Raw genomic sequence first — 19622 nt, 5'->3', positions numbered from 1 at the left:
TTTACATTGCATTGTAAACATGATGAAATTATCTTCATACATGCTAATTTCATAATGCGACCGTATGAACACAAGCTTTTTATTCCGCTATAATATTTAACACTATAAACAATAATATGTCATTTTATATACAAACTTTAATTATATCTTGACATGCACGTGAGGTTCGTGTTGGTCCAATTTGATTTCCTCTCTTGCGCACAGTTTTCATCGTCGGTCTCACTCTCAGCCTCCTTCCTATAACGAGGTGTTACTGTAAAAAATGCGCTAAACATGGCATTTTCAAAACCGGATTGTTTATTTATAGTTCGAATACGGATATGTGACGTCATGTTCGAATGCATATTCGAATATCAAATAAAAAGTGACAGCCCTAATGTACACAGGTTTTAGGAAATGCTATTTGCACTCATTTATTGACAAGTCAGATGCTGCTCGGTGAAATTAAGGCAGTGTTTCTCCTTGACACTCACTGAACAGATAAAAGGCTGATGAAGAGCATCCCAAAATGTATTTTGTTTATCTTGCTGTAGCATTAGTCAAACAGGTCTATAGATGTATTTCTATTATTTCTTTCTCTACTGTGGTGTGTGTGATCTCTATAAACTGTCCCTGTGTGTCATGACTCTTGCAGTTGACTTCCGCATTCTGGTTCAGATAATGTCACATTATTATTTTGTTAACTAACTTTTAATAATCGATTTTTTTACATTTGTGAATCAATTCAAAATTGTCCACATCTGCATTGCAATATATCTAAGGCTGGATTTACACTGCGAATCTTGATGCCCAATTCAGATTTGGGTTTTTTTACGCCCCGATTACATCTTTTAAAAGTGACTCTTATCCGATCTGCATTTACAATTAACACTTGCCAAAACAATTCAAGGTATACATACTGACCCAAAACAGCTTAATCCTCAGAGGAAGTAAATCATTGTGATATGCAATGGACACAGACAAAAGATTTACATGATTATAAACTAAAGCTTTATTTCTGTAACAAGACATAAAACTTCAACATTACTTCATGTGATCACTGGTGGTGATGTAATTTTCCAGTGTCACATTTTTTATGACGCATTACACGTCTTGACATGGGAATATAAAGTTTGTTTGCTTACATTGCAGACACGAATGCATGTGTCCAATTCATATACAATTTATTTCCACATTTGAATGAGGCCTGGATCAGAGAATATCGAAATCTATGCCCTTTTTTCCTGTTTACACATTCATCGGTCATATTTGATCTTTGATCACATGTGTCACTTTAAACATGCAGTGTAAATTTTCCCTCACCTCTATTCATCAGTGCCTTTCTTTTTGGGAAGCAACATAACAAATGCAGTAGTGCTTTGTTTGGCAGCTGTGCAATCATGTGAGAGATTTCTTTGTGTGTGTTTGGTAGGAATACATTCGTCGGCAGCTGGAGGAGGAACAGCGCCACTTGGAGATTTTACAGCAGCAGCTTTTGCATGAGCAGGCTATGCTTCTGGTAAGTAAAGCCATTTATCTTGCTTTAATGAGACACTTTAAACAGATCAATTCAAGTATGATGCCTTACTTATTCATTGACATTTATAGATTATCACATGTGATGTTTTGTCATCTAAAATACCACTCACATTTTTTCAGAAAATGGATAAATTGTGGATTAAAAACATAAATATATTTATGAACGTCGGTGATGATATGCTGCACGAGGTTATGTGACTAAAATGTCTTTGTGGTTTGTGTTTTCAGGCGGATGAGCGTCACAGAAGAAATGTTCAGGGTTCTCCTCAGGCCGCTGCAGTGCAGAAACAACCGCCTGCAGTCCCAAAACTACCGCCTGCAGTCCCGAAATTACCGCCTGCAGTCCCACCACGCTCAGAACCGTCCTTCTCCAATGGTAGCGCTCCTGAACCGAGCCACCGACCCAGTGATCCACAGGTAACCATGATAACCTTATGACATCTCGGTTATCTGACATTCCTTTAGCTGGTTTTCTCTAAATGATTTTGACACATTTATTTAATATGATCTGGATAAACTTGCAGGATTTGACTGCGCTGGCCAAAGAACTGCGTGCTGTGGAGGATGTGAGGCCCCAGCACAAGGCCACAGATTACTCCTCCTCCAGTGACGACTCTGGAACCACAGATGATGAAGATGATGAGGAAGTGGACCAAGAGGCCGGTGAAGACTCCACGTCCGGTCCAGAGGACTCGCGCGGAGGGTACGTGCATCATTTTTAAAAACATGCTGTAGATTGTTTGCATGAAGGCACTGGGGATCAATCTGTGATCTTTTCGAGTGAATATAGCCGCTGGATTGCTGTGTGATCAACAGATCGCCTACATTGCGTGTTGGTACTGATTCATTCTGTGATCAACAGTTCGTCTAGACTCAGTAATGGCGAGACGGAAGCAGCGAAGACGATGGTTGTCCAGGATGATGACGTCTCTTCTACGCCGTGCAAAGACAGCACATTAGTCGTACGACAGGTGCCACATACAACTTGCCACTGTTACACCCCATTTTTCATTAACATAGATCAGTGCTTCACTGTCCTGGTCCTAAAGGATCCCCTTTCAAAAGGTTTTAGATATTTTTTTATTTAAAACACCTGATTCAACTTATCAGCCTAATACCAAAATGGTAAACATGTCTCCCTAACAAGCTGATGAGTTAAATCAGGTGTGTTAAATAAGGAGACATCTAAAACTTTTTGGGAGGGGGTCCTCGAGGACCATGATTGGAAAGTACTGAGATAGATGACAGCAATAAAACACCATCGATATACAATCAGTGACTACTATTTTAGACATTTGATTATAAGTTTAACTCCCCCGTTTAACTGCATCTGTTAACTCGACAGAATGGCAATGAAATATTACATGAAAACGCTTCTCCAAATTTGAGTCCCGATTCCTGTTCCCCTGTCTTTCATCCTGCGTGATGTCCTATTGTCCATTTAATTAAAATACAAAAACAACTAATCATCAAACGGCCATGGTTTTGTCTTTAAATCTTGAAGCCCCTGCATGTTTTTTAGTTGGCGCAGTGTAAGATAAGCATCTTTTGATGATAGTACAGCACAGCACATGGCCCTTAACTGTAAGCTTTTCAGTAACCCACATTATTAATAATTCATTGAAAATTCGACCCACAAATGCTTGTAGATGAATGCAGAATTGTTTGAGCAATGATGCATTAGGAAGTCCACCCCCAATCATTGCTGCCGGTCACTTTCAATAGGGATTGGCTCACTCGACCGCATTGTGCAGCAAAATCTGTACTTCAGATCTTGTTTGGTCCACATTATAGCTCATTTCTATTATATAGACTCTTTGTAATACTTGCACTTTTCTTCAATAAGCCGTATGTTTGACTTTTCACGTAATAGACTTCTGTCTCCGATTCACATCCATTTATTTGCTAGCTGCATTATAAGCAGGATAAAGTGCATTCAGCAGACCATTATCACTATAGCAGGCAGAAACACATAAAGTTAAACATACTTGTTTTATCCTATTGTTCTTTCATCCATTATTTATCACCACATTTGTCTTTTTCAGTTGTTTCAAAATTTCATCATCAAAGTTTTAATGTGGTATTTCTGCTTTTTGTTTTTCAGTTGCTGTATTTTTTTGTTTGTTTCATTACTTAAAGATCATCATATTATTATTGTTAGGTTAAAAAGTCTAATTTCATTCAAGTTTAATCTGGCACAGATGAATTTAGTGGAGGTTCACTCCAGTGTTTCTGTGCTCAGTTCAGACTTTTGTCTTAAACAGTAGAAGGCGGCAAAGTGTTCTTGTTAGTCGTTCGTTAGCACCACATCTAAAGACGCAGACTTTCCTTTCTCAGTTCCAGAGCTCAGGGGGTCTAAAACAGTGTCTGGCAATGTGGGGTTCAGGGTGGGAAGCAGCTTCTAAACCCAGTCGTGTAGGGATTCAGGAAAGAAATCACCTTCTGCCCGACCTGCTCCAGCAGAGTCACCCCTCACCCTCCTCCTGCCCCAGCAGCCCTGCTCTGATCCCCCTCAGCCCCTCGGACAAACCTGCATGCCTGACAGAGGTACGTCCCGTCTCCGGCCGTAGACATGCCGCCCGAGTGGAGGCCTGGTGGTGGACGTTTGCCTCTCAGTGATCATTTGAAGGATTGTGATGGTGGTGGTGTTAATGCATTTGCTAAGAGAACACCATATGGGTTCCAATTAACCCGTTCAAGACGCCCAGGTTGACGTAAGAGAAGAGACAATTTTTCTTTGTAAACAACATTCCACTTCAAATATAGCTCCCTTCATGGTACATTTTATATTCTTTTAAGCTCTCAGAAAGTAGTTATTGTGATTGATACTTTAGATGTGTGCTCAAGTACTCGAACGTGGCATCGATAATCGATCACGATGATCATGTGGGTTTATTTATTTGGTGGCATTTGGATGTCTGATTAGTGTTACAAGTGGTAGTAAAGACTGGGTCTGGAGATGCGTGTTTGACGTCGTGTCGAGCTACGCAGACCGGCGTATGACATTACCATGCGTGATTCAAAAACAAACAGATAATTCCGCGCGACCGCGCCGCAGCAACCAGCCGATCCGTGCAATGCGCGGCAGCCCGCCTATCCCGTGAAGCCGGCCACACCTCACATTATGATTTAAAAGGATGCCGTGATTTTCGGAAATACAGTCAGTCAGGTGCAAAATGTACAGCGCCGTCAAAAGTTCAATGGGTTATCATCTCATATTTAAACATCAAATGTCAAGAGATACCAGAGAGCCATATGAGCATTTACATTACATCTTGACTGAGGTAAGAGAATGACACGACACAGCTAAATGCTAAAATGATAGCAAAAGACTTAAAGCTGGTTAATGTTATGAAGCTTAAGCTTTGACTGGACGTCTTTAAAAGTGCGCTGTTTATGATGCACATCCACAAAGGGAGTTAAACTTTCCTTTTTTTAGAAAACTTAGTTGAAAACTTAGTTGAAAACTTAGTTGAAGTCTTGCATTTTATGCAGATAGATGCACGTTGAACATTTATGTTGTATAAAGGCTTAATATTATTTAGAGTGCCTGTTAAAAACATTGAATTCATAAAAAATCTAGTATGTGTTCATTGTTCTGTCATAGTTTCTTCAAAATTAAGTTTTATTTGAGTGTTTTTAATAAAAATATTTACATTTTCACCATGATGTGTACACCCCGCCCCTTTGATTGCCCCGCCCCCAGTTAATCGAGTACTCGTTTTTCAGACATATGGATTAATCGAAATGAAAAAAAATGGATTAATCGAAATGAAAAAATGACATAAATGCACATCCCTAATTTTGAATAATAGGTGCCCTTTAAGTTTTGGATGAACATATCTGTGGCGGTTGAATTAAAGTGCGCAGTGAACTCTGTTGCCGTGAAACTTCTGCTGGTGCCATTAATTTCATATTCGCCTGTCAGTATGGTGGTGTAAAGATAATGGGTCATGTGACGTCCGGACCTCTATGGAGCCTTTTTTTTTTACATCAGAACGCTGCATAAAACGTAGATAAAAGAAAGAGGGATGGAGAGAATGAACTCAAACCTCAGCAGGTCTTTGTAAGAGAATAAAACCATGAGATTTTCCCGCGTGGAAGTAAGAATCTGTCTTATGAGATGTTGGATGTAGTTATGGGATGTGACATGCCTACAGTGGTCTTTCATTTTGGGAAGAGCTGCTCAAAAAGTCTCAATTTCCATCATCCTACTAGAAAAAATACAGGGAAACCCACTTGAAGTCAAGCTTTTTTTTAAAACATCAGCAGTTTTTTACAATTTGGGAAGTTACAAAATGCCCAAGAGCGTGCAGAGAGGATTAAACCATTGATGATCCAACCATGAGAGTGATTCATTTCAAAATCAACCGTAAAAATTATGTTTTGAGAAATATAAAAATCACACTGAAACCTAGAGAAGAAAATAAGTTTGGCTCATTCATTTTACTTGCGTTCATTTATTTGTTTTTTCTTTATATGATCATTAAGTTAATTTATCGTCATCATTTTTTTTATCACCAACCACCATCAAGTCCTTCCCTGTCTTTTTACATCTTTGTGTTTGAATGTAGTTGTTTTATTCTGGTTTGTAAGTAATTTCATTTCAGATTTATGTTATGCTGCACTTTTCCTGTGAAGTGCACCTCCTCTTTATGGTCATTTAGTTTTTCTCATTCTCCGCTCGTGGACTTCTCTCACAGACACCCACCGTGCCGAAGCACAAGTCTTCCTCCTCGTTCACCCCCTTCATTGACCCGCGTCTCCTCCAGATTTCTCCGTCCACAGGCAGCGCTCTCAATAACGCTGGTAAGTCTTAAACAAAGAGGTCTAATTGGTTCATTTTCCCTTCAATTCCAGTTGCTTGCTTGGTGCAAAACCTTCCTCACGGACGTTCAGTTTATCACCTGAGCTCTGGATCTCCATGAATATTTACCATAAGGAAATGTTTGCAATTTATGTGTTGCTTGATATTCTGCTAGGACATGCAACGTTAACATGCCTGTGGTAGCATCAGGGGCTTGATTGGATTATATTAACTAGCCAGAGATTGAGCCCTGGGTCATGACCTGCTGTTCTCTTTCCACACTTACACAATATAATCCAGAAGTGTTATGACAGCCCAACACAACTCTATCTTTGCTCAATATTTAACTTGACAAATATTGTTGACTGGCTGTCAAGTGCTTGGTGGTTGAATTTTTTAACATTTGCATGTTAATCAAAGTTGATCCAGCCACTAACATGTTTATAGGTATTTCAGTCATGACCCCTATAGAAACAGCAACTGCTTTTGAACAATGACACTCCTTTGGGTAGTTTATTATTAAAATTAAAATTCAGAAATTAAAATTCTGCCATCATTTACTCATCCTCGAGTTGTTTCAAACTAGGGCTGGGACAACGCGTCGACGTAATCGACGACGTCGACGCAAAAAATACGTCGACGCAAAATATGCGCGTCGATTCGTCAGACCCAAAAAGGCGGCGCAGTAGTAGCAACGCGAGTGGCTTCAGTCCACGCTGGTTTCACACAGCAAGGGTGAGCAGTGCCTGCGGCCGCGCGGCGCGTAGTTTTTTCAGCGCCCATGTTAACAAGCATGCACCCCGCCGAATGAGCAGCGCGAGCTCGCGGCTCGAAACGGATATAAACGGAGGTCGGAGCCAGCTGCAAATACTTGGGCGGCTCTGTAGCAACAGTGCTGCAATCGTTTCTGCGTGGTTCTGCTGCGCTGCTCACGCTCAATTAAAGTGAAAGTGCTTTGTTTATGGTTTAAATGCTCGTGGATTTACGCGAAAAAGTGTCATTTTACCATAAAATCATGAATGTGATGCCAAGTGTGTTTTAAACAGTCATTTGAGCAATTTAACAGAAAGCAATGAAATATGTCACTGTTGCCAGAAGACTGCGCTTTCATTCACTCTCTGTCCAGCAGTAAATGAGTCCTAATCTATCTTAACAAACTTAAGAGAAAGAGATTTAATAATATATGTGCTTCTTAAGTCTATAATAAGTCTATCTTAAGTCTATCTTAAGTTTATATCTGTCATTAAATGGACTAGAACAGCACGAAAACAATGTGGATTAAACAAATCTAGTTATAAAAATTACACAGACCATCAAAAGGCACACTGAAGAGGTTTTGCTCATAAATGCATGTAAAATAAAGTAATTTGAACTTGAGATTTTTATACGGTTACTTAACTGCACAGTATGCACTGCAAATGCTTTATTGAATGCTACCTCTGTCTAAGAATGCATTATTTTGCACTTGTATAGTCTTTTTTTATTTTGAAATTTTAAGAGCAATAAAGATATACTGAAATGTTTACATTCAGATATGTAAATCAACATGTATAACTTGCTATTAGTTAATTAATGGGGAGATAATCGAGAATCGAATCGAATCGAAGTCGAATCGGACTGACAAAATGAATCGTTAGATTAATCGATGCATCGAAAAAATAATCGCTAGATTAATCGTTAAAAAAATAATCGTTTATCCCAGCCCTATTCCAAACCTGTATAAGTTTTTTTTTGTTCTGTTGAATACACTCTGCTTTGTTTTTACCAAACCATTCTGGTTTTCCCATTGACTTCCATAGTATTACTTTTACTATGTAAGTCAATGGGGCTCTTGCTTCCTGCTTGATTACCAAAATCTTTCTTATTGTTCAGCAGAACAACGAAGCTTATACAGGTTTAGGACAGCTTGAAAATGAGATGATGATGACTGATCATTATTTTTTTTTTCTGGGTGAACTATCACTTTAAAATAATGTTCACTGCTTCATTACCAGCATTGCTAATTATCAGGAGCCAAGTGGATTATTTTCTAAACACAGTTTTTGGATTGGATGGGTCAGGATCACAAACAGGCTGTTTACGCTTGGTATTATGATGGGTTTTTGCCGATCGGTTCACACGTGGGCGATGCCAAAGACAGGTGTAAAGTGTGTTCAAAAAATTTTGAGCTCGTCCACTTTCGACCACATTCAGAGGTAGTCGAAAACACTTTCAACCAGATTGTTTTTGTAGTGTAAACGCCAGGGTTTCCCGCAGCACTTTCCAGTTCGGGCGGCCCACCTAAGCTGGGAAAGCCTACCACCTTAACTAGGTTGTCCAAAAAAAATTCACCGCACAAAAGGCCGTCAAGTGCACCTCGGAGAATAGCGAACAGGGCATGCGCACCACATGGCCGAAATGAGAGAAAGACATGGTCCGCCACTGTCTGGAGGATAACTAGCCAGTTGATAAAACATTTAGTTCATTAATAATCTAGTATGTGTTCATTTTCTGTCATAGTTTATTCAAAATTGAGTTTTATTTGAGTGCTTAAAAAATATATTTTCATCATGACGCGTACACCCCACCCACACGCACAACCCTACCACCTTAACTAACAAATTTTCTGCGGGAAACCCTGAACGCTCATGTGGTCGAATTTGTTCGAACAGCCACACGAGACCGCCTAGTCTCCGCCCATTTATCTAATCAGAGGTACTAAACACAAGTTTTACGTCTTTTCTGACTTCTGGCGCGAACACATGGTGAACAGCGCTATTTTTAGCCTTTCATTGATAAAACTAAACCTGCTGATCTCTGTGTAGTTTAATTTTGCGTGTGAAAGGTGTGCGATCTTATTTCATCAATTGCACTGAAAATTCAGAGAAAGCTCTAACATACACGTACAAAACACTGTGCAGCATGTTTACTTGCTAAACAAGCAGTGGACTCAGACATAATATTAGTTTGCTTCCATATAAACTCACAATTACTCCCGCTCGCGTTTGAATGACAGCAGAGAGACTCGCCCACCGTCTCACAGACCACCCCCTCACAGTATTCAGGACACAAGCGGTGGAAAGTGGACAAAAGAGATGGATTTAAATACCAGGTGTAAACGTAATGTGTCTCTCTCGTCCACTTGTGATCCGATCGATGAAAACACATCTTAATACACAGTTTAAACAGCAGCCACACGAGACCACCTTCTCTCCGCCTATTTATATAAACTGAGGTACTTAACACAATGTAGGGATGCTCCGAATCCATTTTTTTTTTCACCGTACCGAATCCTAGGCTTGCGCTACGCTGGTCTATGTCATGCGGCCGTTGATTACACACATCGGGTGCTGACGTGGAGATAAGCTTTTTCTTTTGGTGAGCCTTAGGGGTTGTGTACACCAAAACTTTTACGCCCGCGGCCGGTGCATGTTTTCAATTGTTTCCAATGGTTTCCAATGGAAGCTCGGTGTTTTTCAAATAAGCCAGCAGCTAGCGGGTTTTTTCCGCGCTGAAAACCGGCGCTCGCCGTTTTTTCCGCGCTCTGCGCTGAGTGTCGAGAGTTGAAAGAGACTCAACTTTGGGAGAAAAGCTCCGCTCGTCAATGTCAGTTCTCACACGGCCGCCCGATCACAGTGGAGGAGGGGCGGGACATTACCACAGCAACCAACCGGCTCGCAGCTGAAGTATCACAGCTACCAAAGCGCTCAGCTGAAGAAAGCTGGCACTCAGCTGAAAAACAGCTGGCATTCGGCGTCCTCAAGGCGTTTTCAGCCGCGTTTAAAAGTTTTGGTGTGTCCAGCCCCTTAGTGGCGGTTCACATTTCGCGGACGCACCTGGAAAAACAAGCGTGTCGCACCGCATCGCTTTCATTATGCATAGGCTTATGGTAATTGTCAAAATAGTTTTTCCCACTTGTCATCTTGGCATAATGTTGCCTATCCATTTTTTTTACAGTTAAAATTAAATAAAATGAAAAATACACTGCTGTGGACGTTGTTTACTTCATCAATGTGTTTTACTGTGTTAATGGAATAAGGATGAGAGTAGGATTCAGTATTCGGTTTCAGATTTGTTTAAGATTCGGCCGAACCCAAAAAATCTGGATTCGGTGCATCCCTAACACAATGTTTTATGTCTTTTCTGACTTCTAGCGTGAACACACACAGTATACAGCGCTATCTTTTGGCTTTTATTGATAAAACTAAAATCAGCTGATCTCCGCGTCTTTCATTAGTTTCATTTTGCAAGCATGTGAAAGTTGCTTATTTCATCAATTGGGCTGAAATATCAGATAAATCTCTTACATATCTTGTACATAACACTTTGCCGCATGTTTACTTACAACACAAGCAGCGGACTCTGACATAATATTAGTTTGCGTCCATTTCAACCCATCATTACTCCCGCTTACGTTTAAATGACAGCAAAGAGACTCGCCAACAGTCTCCACAGACCATCCCCTCAAAGTAATCAGGACAGAAGCGGTCGAAAGTGGACAAAAGAGACCGTTTTTAAAACCAGGTGTAAAGAGATTTTGTCTCTCTCGTCCACTTGTGATCTGATCGACGAAAACACATCTTAATAGCAAGTGTAAACCGCCCCTAACGGTCCTGGGATCTGTTCTTAAGGTCTTCTCCGTTGACTGATGTACACATGTTTTTTCAGGTTACAGCAACGATGCTCGACTACAGGAAGCCCTGCGTCAGGACGCTTCTCGTAAGGGCTCCGTGGTCAACGTCAATCCCGTTAACACCAGACCACAGAACGACACTCCAGAGATCCGCAAATACAAGAAGAGGTTTAACTCTGAGATCCTGTGTGCTGCCCTCTGGGGTGAGTCTCAACACCTTTCATTCAACTTATAATATTTCAAGGGGTATTAGATTTACAGCCAATCAGATTGTCCTTGACTTCGGGCTGCTAGTAAGGGTTTGCGGGTAAATGGATCCAAAGAAGCATGTTACTTAAGTTGATTCCTCCTTTTATTTTTATTAATTTCCCAAGGTGTAAATCTGTTAGTTGGAACAGAGAGCGGTCTGATGTTACTGGATCGCAGCGGTCAGGGAAAAGTTTATCCTCTCATCAGTCGCAGACGCTTTCAACAGATGGATGTTTTGGAGGGACTTAATGTACTGGTGACAATATCAGGTAAGCGTCTCACTTTCATACTCGGCTAGAGCTGTTTCCTCACACACACAAAAATCAAGGCTGTGTTATGTAACGTCCGTCCTTGTCATGAATTAACTAAAGTGAAACCACAGGTTTGTCTCTGTTTCTGTCTGTTTTTGTGTTGTAAGGCCATGTGGTGTAAATCCATGGGAGACCACAGACCTGAGGACAGTTTTCACTAATTATTATTTGCTAAAAGAGCAAGGGCTACCACAATGGATAAACCAATGCTCTAGATGATTCCTGTCAACTTTAGTAACGATTTCACAGTGACACGAGATCTCACAGAAACTCTCGTGACTAGAAAAAACTCAAACAAACATGTGATGGTTCTTGCACAACACACGATAAAGGGGCACTGGTGATCTTCTTTCTCAATACACTCCACGTGTTTGTGACATGTTTTTGACTGTCACGTTTCAGCTATAAATACACGCAACATCCGGTTGGTGAAGCTTGTTCGCTCTCATTGGCTATTGCGGGTATCCTGTCAGAGGCATCCCGATCAAGAGTCGTAAATATCAAACAAAAAGACGCAAACAGTTTCGACTTTGACATCTGTATAAATGAAGTGTTGTCTGAAGTCCTTGCATGTGTTCATTAGGGAAGAAGAATAAATTGCGCGTTTACTATCTGTCCTGGCTGAGGAACAAGATTCTCCACAACGATCCCGAGGTGGAGAAGAAACAAGGCTGGACCACCGTAGGAGAACTTGAGGGTTGTGTGCACTACAAAGTTGGTAAGTTAGTGTCACTCACCTCTAGATGCAGATTCGGTGTCCCCAGAACTTACACATCACAGTTGTTTGGGATTCGCCCCTCGATCTCTGTGTGCGCGGTGCGCTCCTTTAAGTGCCCTCAATAGTGCACACCTGAGAGAGATGCGTTTTTAAAAAAACAAGCGAACATAAAATCTTTCTCTTATTGACAGGGCACATACAAACAAAATGATCTCACAGTATTCTTTTTCTTATAATAAAATTTGTTTATGTCTTTAGTGTATGTATATGTTACAGTATTTGGTCTTAAAGAGACCGTAACCTCAACTAACCTACTTAAGTCTGTGTCATTAATGTTAATCAAACAACACAAGACAAAGAGAAAATCACTTCTGTAGCTCAAAAAATAATATTATATATTTAATTTATACAATAAAGACAGTATTATGATTCATTTATTTTGATTTCTGTACCTAATGCTAATGTTAGCCCTTATTAATGTGCAACTTTGTTCTTTTTTATAAATGTTCGTAATTTCTTTATTTGTTATTAGATTTTTCCCACCCCCTTTTTGCTGATGCGAAAAATAATCCGATCCATTCCTCAACAACTGTAATGTGATCCGTCACACCCCTAGTAAAGTTAGTACACAGTCATAGCCATAAATGCAATGGTACTAATAATTGGCATAATTTCTTTCGGTGTTTCGGTTTTCTGCCTTGGTATTCTCTCTTTTTCGGTTTCAGCCAAGAATTTTCATTTCGGTGCATCCCTAAAAAATATCAAAACCATATTTAAACTTTAATAACCATAATAACTAGCTTTACAATTCACAAACTGCTCAATCCATTTGTGAAGCTTTCGTCAACATAAATACAAAGGCATCCAAACTGAAAAGGTTTTGTTAATCAGCCAAGATCATTACAGTGATGTATTAGATATCTTTTTTTATATAGTTGCTGTTTGACAAAAACTTCATGTCTACTTTATGTTAGGAATGGGCATTTTTCAGTAATATAACATTCAAATATTTGAGCTAAAATATATATATATATATAAAAAATTTTTAATGATGTTTTAAGACATCATTGTTTGACATCATTGTTTATTTTATTGTCAAAATTTCACAAAATGCTTATGATTATAGGAAAAATAAATGTATATTCTGTTTTTAAGTTGAAAACACTGTAAAATAATATTTTTCAATTCTTTAAAAATACAGAAAAACTACTCTAAATACTTAAATAAGTCTGCAATCTAAATAGCCAAAACAATAAGAAACATATGTAAATTCATTGTTAATTTTACATCTGTACATTAGTCTGTAAAATACTGTACAGATGAAGTGAAAACTTAAAAAAAAAATGGATATTCGAATTTACCGAGCCCCTAAGGTGACATTGGAGTAAAAAAATCTAAAGTTTAGGTTCATGTGTTCACTTTCATGTGCAGATTTTTTTTTACGTTAAGTTTCGCGTGCGCACGTGAAACTAAATTTTATTGCTCCATGTCCCCTTAGGGGCTCCATACGAATTTGACTAGTCATGCACTACTTTTTTTGTGACACACTTTTATTATTTTTCAAATATAACAAATATATAACAAAATGATACAGACATACAAAATTAAACGGTTAAAATAATATAAAGGGGGCGGGGGCAACCGACACAATAGCAATAATTCACAGTTTAAAGTTAGACTAGTCATGCACTACTTTGAAATTATGTGATTTTGGCAAAAAGACAGAAGTATCTGCAGGCTACAACTCAACGTTAAAATCCATGAAATGATAAAATGTAATGTGATGCATTTGGACATTCTGTGTATTTTATAAGGTCACATAGTAAAAACATAAAATGGGGTACTATGGGAATATACTTAACACTTTGGATGAAAGTTTGAATGTTATTATCCACGTGGGCCAATAAGACATCACAGTACCTCTGTTACTAACACAGCTTGTTGTTTCTTTCATCTGCAGTGAAGTACGAAAGGATCAAGTTTTTGGTTCTGGCCCTGAAAAACTCTGTAGAGGTTTACGCCTGGGCTCCCAAACCCTACCACAAATTCATGGCTTTCAAGGTAACTGTAATATTAAAATAAAAATTCAAATTTGACTATTCATGGCTAAATTAATCAATCCATGGATTGGGAGTATTAATTTATGTAGTTATTAATGCTGGAGAAAAGCGAAATTTTAGTGCTGCTAGCACCCTTCAATGGCATCTTCAATTTAACCACAGACAATATTGACCAGTTATTGACTACTCATGGTAAAGTTTTCCAAAAAGGCAAGTGACATACGTGTGAAGTCAAGTGTATACACACAAACACATACAAGTTTACATAGGCCAAGAGAAATGATAAAAATGGCAGTTAGTAATGTCCTAAACAAGCTGTTTTACATAACAAATGCTTAAATATAATCCACAACACACAATATTATCTGATTTAAGTTTTTTTTTTGGGGGGGGGCATTTTTGCCTGTAATTGACAGACAGTATTATTAAGAGAGGACAGGAAAGTTCAGGGTTGTGAGAAGGGAACTGGAACTGCAAAGGACACCAAGCCGGGTCGCCGAAAGCACGCCTGTCCCCACCGCACCGGTGGCTCCGATACAATAATACATGAATTTACAAAAATAACTCGACTATGTGCCCATATGATCAGGGATGATTCTTATTAATTTATCTTTTAGGAAAATGTAAATGATTTGTAACATGTGGATTGCAAAGAAAGAGAAAACGTGTTTGATGTGCTTTAACTTTGGTTTGGTAGTCGTTTGGTGATCTGGTGCACAAGCCACTGCTGGTGGATCTGACTGTAGAAGAAGGTCAAAGGTTAAAGGTCATCTACGGATCGTGCTCTGGGTTTCATGCGGTGGATGTGGACTCTGGAGCTGTTTATGACATCTATCTTCCCACTCATGTATGTACAAAAGCAGAAGATTTTCAGTATTAACTGTGGAAGAACAGCAGTCGCTCATCTCTTTAATTCATCTGTTCCCTCAGATTCAGACCAGCATTCAGTCCCACGCCATCATCATCCTGCCCAACACTGATGGTATTGAACTGCTGGTGTGTTATGAAGATGAAGGCGTGTATGTCAACACCTACGGACGCATCACCAAAGATGTGGTGCTTCAGTGGGGCGAGATGCCCACCTCTGTCGGTATGTTGTTACTTGACGGTACTATTCAATCCTTAACATTTAGTATGAAGAAAGACCCTAATAGCCACAAAGTGAAACTGTCAGGCAAGGTAAGCGAGTTTAGACAAAACATGAAAAGTTAAAAGGGCCAATTGGAACGCACCTCATTAACATGGAATTACAATACAGACATGATAAATTTAAAATAAAAGACATGAAATACAAAACGCAAGACAGATTACCAGTTATTCTCTATATGTTTCTTACCTGTGTGTTTTTTTTTATCGCAGCTTATATTCGCTCTAACCAGATCATGGGATGGGGAGAGAAGGCTATAGAAATCCGCTCGGTAGAGACCGGACACCTGGATGGAGTTTTCATGCACAAAAGAGCGCAAAGACTCAAGTTCCTGTGTGAGAGAAATGACAAGGTGATCCTCAAAACAATACAAGCACTCCTTGAATATTTTTGATGTAAAGTCTCTGAACTAACAAGTACTTAACAGATGAATCCAATGAAAAACAAATTTTCCAGGTTTCACACCCAAATAATAAAAAGTAAACAGGAACTTATTTGAATTAAGAAAACAACATTAAAGTTGTTTAAATCATTCAGCATTTGATTGTATGTTGATTTTTAACTGTGATCTATAAGCACACGGCTATAATTTATTATTTTGAGAGGTTAACAGTTATATACGTGTTGCACATCACTTAAAACTGTAATAGCTGTCACAAATGGTATTAGAAAGTGAATACTGTTATATTTGGTTCTTTCGGTTTGTATAAAGTTATGGAATACATGGTTTTCTTAAAAAATAAATAGTTAATTTACTCTCCCCCATGTCATCCAAAATGTTGATGTCTTTCTTTGTTCAGTCAAAAAGAAATGTAAGTTTTTTGAGGAAAACATTCCAGGATTTTTCTCAATTTAATAGACTTTATTAACGCGACCTTGCATATTGAGTAAGCATGTGAAAAGGTCACGAGTCACCAATGTGAAACACACACTTGGGACCATTTTAAACAATAAACTGACACAAAGACAAGTTTATTGCGCTGGCAAGTCACACGGCTTGTGCAAGACGAGAAGTTGTGGTTTAAAAGTGCATATTTTTATCATTTCACATTGAAACAGCAATTTGAAACTGTTGAACTGTTGGGATCCAATAAAGTCTATTAAATTGAGAAAAATCCTGGAATGTTTTCCTCAAAAAACCTAGTGAACAATGAAAAACATCAACATTTAGGATGGCATGGGGGTGAGTAATTATTGGGATTTTTTTTAAGAAAGTGTGATATTGAAGCCATGTCATGACATGCGATTTAAATGCGAGTGATTTGAGCATTGATTGGCTGCAGATTATAATTGCACATCACCATTTTTTGCGTATTATTCACAAGAAATGACTTGTCTAATCCAATCACTGCACCATGATGTGCACGAGCTGTCTCATTATTTATGCATACAAGCTATCGCTTGCGTCTTTACTCGAGGTTGTTGTGGTTTAGAGTCGTGTCTCGTGTGTGCATTTTTCAGTTTAATGACACAAACTTTTCTGTGGTTTCCCCCCCGTCACGACTAGAGCTGAAATTTGGGTGCATGTCGCTGGTTTGTGGTGGCCTACAAACGTGCACAGAAAATAATGTGTTGAGAAGTGCTTCACTTTAAGTTCTCAGTATTGATGTAGCTGCTGCTCTCAGCATCGCCAATATGTTTGTATTTACATTGGCTGTGTGCAAATTAGTCCCCTTTTATGCAATAAACAATATACCTTTATATGTGTATTTCCAGGTTTTCTTTGCCTCTGTGCGTTCCGGAGGTTCCAGCCAGGTCTACTTCATGACTCTGGGTCGCACCTCTTTGCTCAGCTGGTAATGGTGACATCATCCTTATAGGACTGCGCTCCACAGACGGGAACACGAAGATCCGAACATCAGAAGCCGAACATCGCGGCCTGAGGCCGGGCGACACACGATCACAGCCTGTTGAATGACTGACAAACTGGACTACACAATTGTGATTAGGCCAAATGTGTCCTTGTGCAGCGTTCTGCATGGGGAACGGTTTGAGTATCCTACAGTATTATTGCTAGTCTGTGTAAATCTGTGTTCTTCTCTAGTATTGAGTAGATTCATCTGACCCGTCTGACAGGAGCCGCAGTGTTTCTGGCAGACAGTCACTAATAGTGCTATGGCAATGAAGAAACACTAAAGAAATAAATGGCTTGTTTTGTAATTTATTTTCAAATGTTTATGCATTTTATTTATTTCAGTTTTTTTCTCTCGTTAAATTTGTTTTCATAACCAGAGTAGTTGAAGAAATGTGGGGTCATGTGACAGAAGTGTGGCAAGGCAAGGGATGTTTTGTTGTTTTTTACATCATGTTATAATGAATTCTTCGTGTTAAAAGAAAACTGAGAACAGTTGGCTTGAATTTTTCTCCAGATTAAATGTGAATCTAATTTGGATTTAATGTGAATCTAAAGTGGATTTAATGTGGACTGTCTTGTGGCAGAATGTGCAGGACACTTTGTTGCCTCTTTTCTCACGTCTCTTTTCCTCTTCTCACATTAAGATAAATCCATATGAATTTTCTTCTTCTTTATGATGTTTAACAAGAATCTAAAGGTAGTGACTTTATTTTTTGAATATACACCTTGATGGCTTGTTAGCTAAGCGTCATTATATATTATTGGCCAGTGTTCTGGTTCGTCTGGGGATTCGTACCTTCACAAACTGAGCTTGTTATCATCCCTGTAATGTGTAATGTTCTGTCTGACACTTTTCTATGCTGTCTCTTTATTGATCATCTAACACAACATGTTGGGGAACCTTTATAAATTTACCTTAAAATCTTAAAATTTCTCCTTACTTCACTTATAGTAACCATTCCTCTAACAGCCCACCCTCACCATTCATAATGAAGACCATCAGTTACCTGATTATGACCATTATTATGCTAGGGAATGATATAAATCTGATGCTTTATCAAAAGGATGACTTCTCATTGTTCAATTATGATTGATAACGACAGTACTGAAGTATTAAATGACTGAAAAGGTTTCTGGGGTTTACTCTTTGAAGTTAGCTCATTTCATGACTAATGCAATTAATTTAGGTTTTTATTGGCTGTTTTCTGTTTAGTTGCCTCACGTCTTCTCTCCCTACCTACCTACAATATTTATACACTCTGTGTTGTGATCATTTGTATTTTGAATAGTAACTTAATCTTTAAGTAAGATAATCAATTCTTATATCTGATTTGTGACGGAGATATTCAGAAATTGGCAAAAGCTAAAACTGCTTTGGCTCTTTTTTGTGTTATCAAAGAAAACGATCAATTGTATAGTTTCTGTTTTGCAATATCTTTGTTTCCATCACAGTAGTGACCTGAAATTAAAACGGTAACCTTTTACAGATGTCTCATTTATTATAAAGCGAATGCATTGGTTAACGTGAGCTAACAATGAACAAGAGCTTTTACAACAATTGTTTCTCCATATTTTTTCCGTTGTGCATTAACCGTTTACAGAAGCTGCATTTGCACACTGTATTTAAATATGTTTTGGTAAATGATGAAATGAAGTGCTGTACAAGTACTGTTCATTGTTAGTTACTGTAGTTAACTAATGCTAACAAATTGAACCTTATTGTAAATTGAGACCAAATAAATAAGATCTAAAGAAGCAAAGTTTCGCAGTTTATTATTTGTTTTAAGATTACAGACTTTTTGTATTCAACTTTGTTTTTACCCTAATTCTTGTTCATTAAGAATAACAACCGAGCTGGTGTTTTTTCAGCACTGCTTTGACTTTCTGAATATGTGAGCTGACTGGTTTTCTGTTCAGTGGTGGCACTGTATTGTATGTCCTCAATATATGGCAGAAAGTCCTGTTTTCCTGATGGTCCATTGTTTTTCTTTAAAATAAACTCGGTTTAAGGATTGTTGCCCATGTTTCTAATAAAACTAATGTATAATATTTTTTGTTTAAATATTTTTTTCTGGCATGACCTGAGGCTGATTGCTTGTTGATAATTTGTGGAATGAATGTTGAATCTCTGGAGATGCAGACATTTTAAGAAATGTAGTTAAAAATAAAAAACTTCCAGCAACCTCCAACACAAAGAGTGATAAAAAATGGTTATAAGTTACACAAGTATTCAGTATTTACTTAATTAGTGGGCATACAGCAGGGCCTTATACACCACATGTGACGCTCTGCCCGGATGGCAGGTATTCCATTGTTGTCCAATCAGTTAAAGTGGAAGAGGACTT

General features: G+C 38.6%; 1 protein-coding gene across 4 annotated transcripts in view; it reads left to right on the top strand.

Moving 5' to 3' along the window:
• map4k4 (mitogen-activated protein kinase kinase kinase kinase 4) overlaps positions 1-19326 on the top strand; it is a 44505-nt gene extending 25179 nt beyond the window's left edge. The window contains exons 14-27 of one of the 4 annotated variants that reach the window (XM_065293092.1): positions 1412-1498; positions 1747-1935; positions 2043-2221; positions 2381-2489; positions 3856-4065; positions 6222-6327; positions 10973-11140; positions 11312-11455; positions 12081-12215; positions 14176-14276; positions 14973-15122; positions 15206-15365; positions 15635-15774; positions 17139-19326. In XM_065293092.1, coding sequence (XP_065149164.1) covers positions 1412-1498; positions 1747-1935; positions 2043-2221; positions 2381-2489; positions 3856-4065; positions 6222-6327; positions 10973-11140; positions 11312-11455; positions 12081-12215; positions 14176-14276; positions 14973-15122; positions 15206-15365; positions 15635-15774; positions 17139-17222 — 1962 coding nt within the window. In that variant the 3' untranslated portion in view covers positions 17223-19326. Of the gene's footprint in view, positions 1-1411; positions 1499-1746; positions 1936-2042; positions 2222-2380; positions 2490-3855; positions 4066-6221; positions 6328-10972; positions 11141-11311; positions 11456-11899; positions 12216-14175; positions 14277-14972; positions 15123-15205; positions 15366-15634; positions 15775-17138 lie in introns of those variants that run through there. The other 3 variants (XM_065293093.1, XR_010545458.1, XM_065293094.1) reach the window with 3 other exon arrangements.
• The last annotated feature ends 296 nt before the right edge of the window (positions 19327-19622 follow it).

The sequence above is a fragment of the Paramisgurnus dabryanus genome, chromosome 15 (assembly GCF_030506205.2).
Source record: "Paramisgurnus dabryanus chromosome 15, PD_genome_1.1, whole genome shotgun sequence".
NCBI lineage: Eukaryota > Metazoa > Chordata > Actinopteri > Cypriniformes > Cobitidae > Paramisgurnus > Paramisgurnus dabryanus.
Note: the sequence above shows the minus strand (reverse complement) of the source record. Positions and strands in the feature narration are given on the sequence as shown.